The sequence below is a fragment of the Tamandua tetradactyla genome, chromosome 1 (assembly GCF_023851605.1).
Source record: "Tamandua tetradactyla isolate mTamTet1 chromosome 1, mTamTet1.pri, whole genome shotgun sequence".
Lineage (NCBI taxonomy): Eukaryota > Metazoa > Chordata > Mammalia > Pilosa > Myrmecophagidae > Tamandua > Tamandua tetradactyla.
Genome location: NC_135327.1, coordinates 182488205 through 182499332, shown reverse-complemented (window position 1 = coordinate 182499332; position 11128 = coordinate 182488205). Strand labels below are relative to the sequence as shown.

At 34.0% G+C, this 11128-nt stretch overlaps 1 protein-coding gene across 3 annotated transcripts in view; it reads right to left on the bottom strand.

The window, feature by feature from the left end:
* Window positions 1-305: 305 nt before the first annotated feature.
* Window positions 306-11128, bottom strand: part of UBN2 (ubinuclein 2) — a 113446-nt gene continuing 102623 nt past the window's right edge. For all 3 annotated transcript variants that reach the window (XM_077144932.1, XM_077145001.1, XM_077144858.1), the window contains exon 17: window positions 306-10538. In XM_077144932.1, coding sequence (XP_077001047.1) covers window positions 10489-10538 — 50 coding nt within the window. In that variant the 3' untranslated portion in view covers window positions 306-10488. The remainder of the gene's footprint in view (window positions 10539-11128) is intronic.

Genomic DNA, 11128 nt, shown 5'->3' with positions numbered 1-11128 from the left:
TTGGAGGCCCACCTCAAACATATTCACAGTATTCCAGTTCACGCCAATCCATTTTCTCCTTGTCTCTGAACTCAACTGCCAGATGGCAATGGACCACACCTTTGTGACCAATTTTGAACTGTTATCTTTTAACTTCTCATGTGACTGCAAACTGTTTGAGCATACTGAGGGTGGGGACTGTGCCTTTTGCTTCTGTATCCCACAGTATCTAGCCCCGTGTAATACAGACAACAGGTGCTAAGCCACTACTGAAAGAAGGAAATAGTAAAATCCAAGTTAACCGAATAATACAACAGACACGGGAATAATATGTACATTCCTCTTTATTTAATACAACAAACATGTAACACATACAAAAAGAAAAAACACTCAGGTAAAAGGCCCTGTCACAAATAATAGACAGGAAACATCTATTCTGAATCAAATAAGGCTCCTGCTTCAGAACAGGGGTTTGCTAGCTACACATGGAATATGAGCAAGGCTGTTGCAAAAAAGAAAAAAAAATTAAGAAAAGAAGAAGAAAAAAATCCCTGCACTGAAGGAGTATGTCCATGGGGTTAATTTACTACAGATCCTTAATGCAGGAATGTTTAAGTCCTCTCACATAACCAAAATTCATCAGAGTTTTATGAAATGTGTTAGATTTGTAGTATAAAAATTTTACCTGCCCTCATTTCTTTTTATAAAGTACTGACAAGAGTTATCTTAAAAACAGAAACCAGCAACCAACCAAGAGGGGCTTGGAAACTTTTTTTTATCATTAAAATTCAAAGAGCATGTGGAACCGATAATGCAAAGCCAAGATGACAGTGGGAAGAATTTTAACTTCTTAGTCAATTCCTGGTAGCCAGCATTTTATTAATCGCTGGAAAAGACTAAATGGAAATACTAGGCTCAGTGCAGGGTTCAGTAGCAGCAGTTTGTCCATATTCCTGCTCCTTAAGAGCTGGAAATTAAACAAGCACCAGTTCATCTCAAAAGAGCCTTATTCAAACACACATACACACACATACCCACACCCATTCACATATTGTTATCCCCCCCTTTTATTTAAATTTATTTTTTTTTTTACTAAAATAATACAAAAAAGGGAGACAGGTATATTTACAAAAATCCATGGCTGGTACAGTACATAATTTTAAGACACACTAAATGCTACAATCTTTCAGGTCCTGAGATTATTACAAATATCAACTCAAAGCTTGTGTTCAGGTCCAGTTTTTAAAGGAGGAAAAAACCCCAAAGTATTAAGTCATACACTTATTTAAAATACAGTATATCCCTTCAAGTTAGCAAAAATGCACCTCCCTATTAACAAATGCAATACAGTAATTAGTGCCATTCACCTAGAGGAGCAGCAATTATTTAGGCCCCTTCCTTCAAGCTTGGTTTTGAAACATGTTGGCATCTTTATCAAATGTGGAGGTGGCTAAAGTAAGGGGAAAATGTATAACTGGAGGAAAGTTCCCCTATAGAGTGAACATTTACTGTATAAATATAAGTCCTATTTTTTTTCTGTTACCAAACAAAAGTTTTCCCTTATCAAAATTCATACTGCAAGGTTTGGAAATATGTGCTTTCCCAGACTAAAAATCAGAATGATTATTTCCAACCAGGATAGCAAATAGGTTTGCAGTCCCATAGTAATTTTACAACTGCAAATTAACTTTCTTCCTTATAATAAAAGAGAGAAAACATCCATAACTTAGTTATCTTGGTAGACTTTAACATATTACTTGGGGCACAAAATTTTCACCAGCCAGAGATTTATTTTCCTCTTCTTTTAAGCTTGACAATGTTTAGCAAGCAAAACACAGCGGAAAGCCCCAGATTTATATACTTTCCTTAAAGAACAATTTGATATTTTTTATATTTCCTACAATAAAACAATTTATTGTGCAAAGTTTAAATCTTTTTCTGTGGAGGCTGGCCATGGTTCAGAGGAAAAGTACTTGAAGGATGGGAATCTACCTCTACTAAAGGACCCCTTCCTTTTCTAAAGGTCTCAGAAGGTAAATGTAGTTATATAGGCATAGCCAGGCCTTAAAACATTGGCCAAAGTTGGTCAAATTTCTAACTAGCTAAAACAGTAATACTTTTGTCAACTGAGAATAACTTCTCTCTATTATAATTCCTCTAGACAAAATTGGAGTAATCCTTGGTAATTTTACAAATATGGGAAAGAAAACCCAATTTTCTGGCAGAGGTCATACTACCCCTGAAAACATCAGAGATAAGCAAAAAATGAGGAAAGTTCATGGTTGCAAAGATAGAAAACACACAATAGTTAAGATATAACAAATTAAGGGCATGATGTCATGTAGAAAAACATGCCAACCGGCTGATCTTGGTTGCTGCTGACTCCTAAATGTGGTCTGAGGGTCAATGGAGTTGTTAACTTAAAAACATGAAGTATGGTTCCAATTTATCTAGGGTAATAGTCATATCATTTTTATTTCAATTAAATTTCCATTAGTGTTCTATTACAAAATATTTTTAAATCAGATTTAAGATAAAATAATTATTTTATTATAGCAAAATGGGGGCTAAATTATGTAAGGAGAGATTTCTGAGGAACATGAAATTGGTAGTAAGAATTCATATAGTCTGTTTGGCTCAGACCTTTGGAAAGCAGTGTGAGAAAAAGCAGAGTATTATGAGAAATAAGAGCCCCCAATAAAGGTCTGCTTCTCTCTCGAATAATGTTGCAACAACTTTGCAAAGTAACAAGAGGAAGCCATGTCTACAATATTATTTAGTAGAGAACTCTATTTTGTAATACAAACCAGAAGCAAAAAAAAAATTTCCTGTAGCCAGTGATGCAAGTGACTCTTAAGTCCTGGACAAATAAAACTTTAATTATACAACTTATTTCTAAAAGTATTCTTGACTTGTTTGGGTAACAGTTTGGAAAAGTGTCTGAGGTTTAATTACTAACCTACAACGAGATGGAAATATGTAGGAAAGATTGAGATGCAGAAGTGTTACAACGTGCAGAAATTAAATAAAGATCACAAATACCTACTTTTAAGCAAATGATACTTTGGGAGTCTAACAAAAAAAATGTAAATTGATATCAAGTTATCCAAAGGCAGTCTCATAAAAATTCTAAGAGAGACCCTGTTTGCATCCTCTGCTAGGGTGTAAACAGTCTCCTGGAATATACCTGTAGCCTTTACTTTTGAATTCAAAAGGGACTAAGGAGAGATTGCCAAAATGAGTAAGAAAAGGATGTGAAAGACAGTTTAACCTTCCTTCCCTAGAATCATAACAATATGCAAACTTGATGAAATGATGACATAATAGCTCAGACTAAAGGAAAGCAAAATGAAGACTAAAAGAAATGAAGAAAAAAGAATTCAACATTAATATTCAAAGCTATTTCTGATTAGAGTCTGACTTCTTTCAGCTCTATAGACCTGAACATCGTGCCACAGAATCTAAAACTTTCTCAGAATCGAACACTGGGATGATTTTATCACAACAACCCAAAGACATTCCATGACACTAGTTTTGCACCAGTAAAATTATCTGTACTTAGTTTTTGAGTATAAAGTTCACATTTTAGAACAGACGAACACACAAAATATATCTATTTTATCCTTTTTAAAATTTTCCCTAGAGGAACACACATTCAACAAAACCCTTTTGCCTTATTTCTTTGGGTAGAATCTGAACATTTGTTATTTGAAGAATGGAAAAAGAAGAAAATGTGGACAGAGCAGTGGAAAATAATATCTGCATAGTTGATATTTGGAGCTACTAACCTAAGACCTTATCTGAAAAAAGCAATAAAAACCCAAAAATTAAAAAAAAAAACAAAAATGACACCTCACTAGAGATTAACCCGGCCTTGGCCAATTCTGGGCATTAAGCCAGATGCTTTGTTTGCTTGGGTTTGGTGCTTTTTACTGACCCACTTCAGCTGGATAATTTGTTCTTCTTCCCCCCACATGATCTTTCTTTGACCCTGAATATGTGTTACAACTTAAATCTACAAACATACCCTAACAATTGCTGCTCAGTATTTAACCTTAACTAAAAATGCAACATCAATTCTTTCTGTGGCTGTCCTTTTTAAATGATAAAAGGAAAACTGTATGCATTACTAATTAATATGTAGTATTGGAAGGTGGGATAAAATGATCTTCGCATGCTCTTGGGAGTTTCCCTCTGTCCCCACCTCCCAAACCCGCTCCAGCTAGGAAATATATCCGTGCTTTTCCGCTCCCATTTTCCTACAACCTGAACAACAGCTAATGGCTCCAATTCTTTTATGGGTTGAAGAAGCATAAATTACAAATGTAGACTGGCTAAAAGTATACACAGCTGTGTGTAGTGCTTGCCCCATTCAGTGAAAGCTGGATAAACCTAGAATTTCAGGAATAGTAAACAATCTTTGACTTACAAGAATAAGTAGATTCCATTCATTCTTAGTAAGTTAAAAGGTGAAGCTATCCATCACCAAACAAGTACTCTAAGGAAATTAGACTGAAAAGATGGAAAAGTGAGGCAGTTAAAACTTTTAGGGTCATTTATCATCTTCAATAACTAATTATTCAAACTTGACCTAGCTTTAGCTCCACAACCTTGGCAAAAGTCATGCTAGTAATAACACCATAAAGGTTACAAAATCTACTTATAACTAAGAAACTCAGTCTCATTCCCTCCCCTTTATTAACCTGAAACTAACCATTTCATCCCACACAAATATAATATGTTTAAATAACAAATACATATCTAAATTAGAATTCCAGTGATTTTTTTTAACTTAAAAATCATATGGTACTTTTAATACCCATTATAAGGGAAACATTTATAGCCTCTGTGGGAAAATGATAATACTACCTTTAATTATATACGGCATTTTTAGAAAAACTCAAAATACTTTTGAAATAGTAAAGTCTCTGATATCCCTGGGAGGTAGGTGAATATTATTATACCCAATTTTCTAGTGGGTAATCTGAGGCACAAAGGTTAAATGACATTCCCCCTAAACAGGAATTTCAGAATAACACTTATGACTGAACTCAGGCCGCCTGGTAACAGTTTTGCTATCAGTTAACATTACCAGGAGTGTCTGCTTTCTCCTTTTGGTCACCAATTTCCTCTTTCCAATTAACATTTAATTTTAAAGGGGGCACTTAGAAATATTTGCACTGGGTTTTGAGGATAGATTCAACTTAGTCTCCCTTAACATGTCACATCACTTTGTCTTTAACAAGAAACAGATGAGTCTTAGATTCTGAAAATTAAGTTACTTTGCTTAAGGGAGAAATCTAAGTAACCATATAATCAGATTTAGCCAAATATAATTATCTGACAAATAAGAAAACTGAAGACCTCTCAAGAATGCTATAGGTTATACAAATGTTCTCCTCAGTATCTGAAGTCTTTCTCAGTTTATTAACTTTTTAACAGATATGCAGCTATATGAATTCTTCAAAAACCACTTTTCCAAAATAAAATATATTTTTAATGTTGATAAAGTTGCTAACTTCCTTCAAAAAATTTAGATAAGGTACCATAGTTTGAACTCTAGCCCTCCTGTCTCTTTAGTCTTTCCTGCCACAGTGCACCTCATCAATCTGACCACAAAATACTCTTGTTATTCCAATGCTTTCTCCTGTATTACTTCATCAAAAGTTTGATGGGCACAGAGCAGTGGGTTACATCCAGAATAGTCAATGAGTCTACTAAATTTATTTTACTTATAATAGCCAACTTATTATATATATTTTTGTTAACTTCTACAACAGATATTCAAAGGGGGAAGATAGTGTCTTGTGAAAAGACAATTTCCCAACTGCCCATTTTAATCTACTAATAGCAATGGAATAAACAAGGCAGAAATTTTGCAAATATTATTGAAAGGGAGTTCTTGGGACAGATGCATGGTACAGCAGCTACTAATTATATATATATATATATATATTACATATATATATGTATGTATGTATCTTACACATATATCCATATACATATAAAGAAAAGGAAGGGTATTACAGCATTACATGACGACCTTGGCAAGTTTGAGATTCTTCCTCCTGCATCCCTGACTTATCAGCCTGTACTTTAGAATATCTGAGAACAGTTTCAAAAGAGGGCGGGGAAAGAAAGAAAACAAAAAGGCACTTAACAAAGACAAAGGCCTGAATAGAGCATGTTTTAGAGGAGTAATATAAGCATTTTACCAGAGCTAAGAAATGATTTACAAAGAGCTAGACTTTTCTGCTTAAAATTTTATAAAGTAAAATTGCATAACATGTTTGTATTCATTTACCTACTACTACATTTTTCTTCTGCTTCATTATTACAAAAAGAAAATACCTCAAAAAGCAAAATAAAAACCACCATTCAAAACAAAAAAACAATCATACACGCACAATAGAAAATAAAAGTGCCCCTTTTGAGAACATAAGATCAGCAGAAATTGAGTGCTGAAGTACACGGTAAGTTCTCAAGTTTGGCCTGATTATAGATTTTTCTCATTTTTCAATATTCAACTTTTAAAAGAAAAACAAATGCAAATTCAAAACCTAAAGGATAAAAATAATACAGAAACCAGTGTGCTTTTATGGTACACTCCTAAAATAAAATATCCTAATTCTATACATGGGTCAAATTATTTTCTAACTCCCCCTAGAAATAAAGAACTGTAAATTAAAGTCAACCAATACAGGCAAAGTTCATTTTACAAATGTAGCAGCATATATGATAGATAATTTGAGTTCTAAAAGGATCCCAAGGGATAAAGAGTTCTCAATCAATGGCAGTTTGAATAACAGTAGAATTTTCATTTCAGAAAATGTCTTGAACCAAGTAGAGGTGGGAAGGGGTATGGTAAAGGACAACCAGGGGAGAAAGAGTAGACGTGTCTGCCCTTCCCAACCCTGGGTAGTAAACAATTTAGATCTGCTTTGGGAAAAAAAATATCCTGGGTTAAAAATTATTTCCAATAAATTGTTTCCAAACAGGTGTCAAACCCACAGTATTCAAACATGTACCCGGTTCTTCCCCTTACCTTGGTGATATATTAAACCCTAGTCAAATTTGATGATATAAAAAATGTAATTTGGGTAACAACATCCATCAAAGGGGTGGTGGGCATGAAAGAATGTACTAACACAATCTTCTATCTCACGATGAAATCAGGATTTTGTAACTTGAGATTAACCTTACTTCTTTTCCCAAAACTTTTTTTCTTCAGGCTGTTTAAAATTCATGATTTTTTAAACCCTCTGATTGCAGAAGCATATGAGAAAGAATTATATTTGACTTACAATGGAAATTATTGCTAGCATTATCTTGGAGGCTCTGAATGAGCTTGACACTTTGCTCCCAAACAGTCTCCAACCGGAGGCTCAGCATTATTGTCTCTGGAGACAACTCTGCTGACCATTATTGCTTGTGAATACTGAGGAGTAACTTGTATGTACAGTAACAGCTTATATATCAGTGAAGGCAATTTAAAATATAAGACAGCTGAAAACAGTTTAGTCTTCCTGAATCAAGAATCCCGCTGAATGGGACAAAATTAAGTGTGCTGATTATTTTTGCATTGGGATGTTGCTAACGCTCTTCAGAAATACACATTGCTCTATATTCTTTCCAAGTACTCATTATTTTAAAAATAACATAATTTGATTAAGTGCAAAAATACAGTATGAGTCACAAGTCTCTGTGCTAAAAATAACCAATTTATATGTTTGTTTTTTATTAAGAAAAACTGTAAAGAAAGGTGACCATAAAGTATGGACACCATTTTCAATGTCATGATCTAGAAAAGAAATAATTTGTATTTACATGTAGGAACTCTCTGAACATACTTTATCTATATAGAAATACAAGGATGTTTTGCTCATTTGTACAACATAAAATGGTAGACTAGATTAAAATGGATGTAACTTGGTAGCGAAAATGTGGTGGTGGTAGGGGAACTAGGTGGAGATGAGATAACAGTCTGTAAGGAACCAAGAGAGAAGAGAATAAAATATAATCTCCATACATATGGATTTATCAGAGCTGAGGGCCTTCAGATATTTTTATTGGTTAGTATAAAATTATTCTGGGGGAGGAAGTCTTAATCCTGTTCTTTTCTAATGATGACAAAGAAAAGAATCATCAGGGATCTTCATATGACATGATTGAGAATGGATGGACTTGAGAAATTAATATTATTATTCTTTGATTTAAACTAGTAAAGAATTTATGTATGGCTGTGTGTATATATATAAGTACACACATGCATACACACACAATTATGAGCAGGAAGAGAGATTCATATGCACTTTGAAAGACCTGACTTCCCTCCTGGTATGGGAAGTAAAAGAAAAGTTATCTTCTCAAAGAAAAACTCCTATCACTTATCCAGTTAGTATTAGTAAAGAAACTTTTTTTTCCTTTTTCTACAAATTAGATAAAAAGAAGATATCCTCTACCTTGGAATAAACCAAGAATAGGGTGAGCTTTCCTAATTAAATAAACAAAACAAAAAAACTCTTAACCAAACATACTCAAGTTAAAACCCTCTACAACGTTCCAATATCCTTCCAAAATATCCACTGGGATTGGTTGATATACCACTCATTTGTTTTACTGGTAAACTAAATTCTTAGGAGCAAGAAATTATATCAATGACTCCTTTGAAATAATCCTTTCCCCTTATTGTAACAAGTTCTTGGAACTAAAGGTTTTAGTTATTTATTAACTTTTTTCTATGAAGCAAGCCAATGTGGCTTTGAAAGCAAAATACAGGTATACAGATCTAAGTCCGCTCTATGGTAATTTATTCATAGTCCTATAGGCTTTCAGGGACCTTTTGTTAAAAAATGAAAAGAACTTGTTAATTACCTTAATGTCAATAAAGTTAACAGTATAGGGTGATGTGAAATGAAAACAAATGCAAGAAATACTGCTACTAGTAACAGACCACTACTACTACCAGTCTGATGCTGAACAGATTTTGTTATTTAGTTTTTCAGATTAGTCTTTTATATACCGACAAGTAAAGAGCTTATACTATTCTTATGGGTTCAGTTTGAAAACATTCAGAAGCCTAAATGGAGGGGTGTGGGATGTGGATAGAACAATGAGATGAAAAAATCAAACTGTATTCAAACAGAACCACAAGTTTCTCTCAACATCTTTTGTTGAATATGCTATTTGCATAAGGAAGCTGTACTAACTAGGGAGTCTTGATGGCTGCAAGTTTACTCTCATACCAACACTCTGAGTAAATATTAGAAAAGCTTTAAGGTACCAAACACTCCAAATCAATGACTACACTGGATATAGGGATTAAAAATACTACCCTGTGATTGTTATAAAAAAGCAATCCTTTGTATACATAATGACCCTAATGTAATTTCTTCCCTTAAAACACCATCTTCAAAATTCAAAAAAATATATGCTATTCAGAATGACCAATGAAGAAGTATATGCAGTACACATGTATCCCTGTTTATATCAGTAGCTAATAATCACCAGAAACAACACTAGCTAAAAGAATAGGAGAAATTGTGAGCAGAGGTAAATTTAGGGATAATCTACAGTTCATGTTGATAGGCCTGCAAGGGCTGAGAGCACCAAAGCAGCAGCCATATCTCCAAGGATCCCCATTTCTCAAGAAAAAAATGTGAACACAGTCACATTTAAAAATCAAGAAAGGAAATACCAGATGCACAAATCACCTGAAGAAAAGAGTTAAGTACCTGCTTCTGAATGGAAGATGAAATTGACCCTTTTACAAAAAGGGAATATTTAGGTTTTGTTTCTTAAGAGCAACAAGCTCAATTTCTTGACTTCAAAAAAATCTAGGTGATATAATAATATATATCACTGTGCTAATAACTTTCTGGCAGCATCTTTAGTTCACTGTTCTACATGGAAAGTTGCCACATGCTGGATAAGCTTCAAGTCTGTTCAGGATTTCTGAGGATACAGTAGTTACTCAGATACTGTTTGTATAAGACATAAGGTCATGACTTTTTTTTTATGGCAAATCTATCATTTGCTGCATAGTCCACTCAAACAGACATGATTGTTACTCCTGACAAACTGGCCTAATTCCATATATATAAGACTTTTATTATGCAATTATATCTATGAGTGCTCATATTCAACCCCAAGGATGGATGGAGTTTACCCAAATCCTCTTAACTTCCTTCTTCCTCCCCCGGGAAAAATCAAATTTGTAGTTCTGTGGGTTTGACAACTGAGTCTCTTTCAAGTCAGTTTATATGGTAACTCTTGTCTTTCTTTAGAAGAGACCAAAGGTCACTAGCTTTGCATGAAAGCATTTCTTCCTCCTGCACCTGGCTTTGATCAAGTAATGTTGTCTTTTCTTTTTTCTCCTCACCACAGTGCTTGGGACGAGAGAATGTAAACATCGACAGAAACAGCAGCCCTGTGACCACATAAGTACTTTCCCATCAGGTAGGTTCCATCAGTCAATTAAATGTTTCATCTCCTTTGCTTGTTGCGAAGTCATTGAGATTTCCGTGGTAATTTAGTGTCTCCTTTACTTTGGCCTCCATCTGAGAAAAAGAGAGCTTGGATTGGTTATGGGTTGACATGTTATACAAAATAGATGAGAAAAACAAAAAGAACAATATTAACTTTTAATTTTTATGCAGATATTGTTAAATAATTTTTGATATCTTCTGTAGCATTAGAGAGGTCAATAAAAACATAGCGGAGACAAAAATGCAACAAGAACAATCCTCTATCTCAAATGACTGAGGTTCAATTGGTTTTCAGAATCTTATAAATACCACTTCAACAAATATATAGTATATATAAAGGAACCGGAATACATAATTCCCACCTTCAAGGAACTACCACATCTTTCAATTCCTTTAGAAGATAGAGCCAACTTCATTTTCTCACAAGTGGAATTAAATTTCTTGCCATGATATAGCAGTTAATAATTAATTCTCAATTACTTAAACAAATAAAGGGGACACAGCAGTAGTGAAATATCCAGCTAAGTCCTTGTTTTCGTCCTAACCTAGCTATAAGTAACAGGGAAGTCTACTACTGGGAACAATGGCTTCTATTTTTTATATTTGGATACTTAACTGTTTTTAGAGAAATGATGATTCCCCCATTTAAGTCCCAGCTAAGT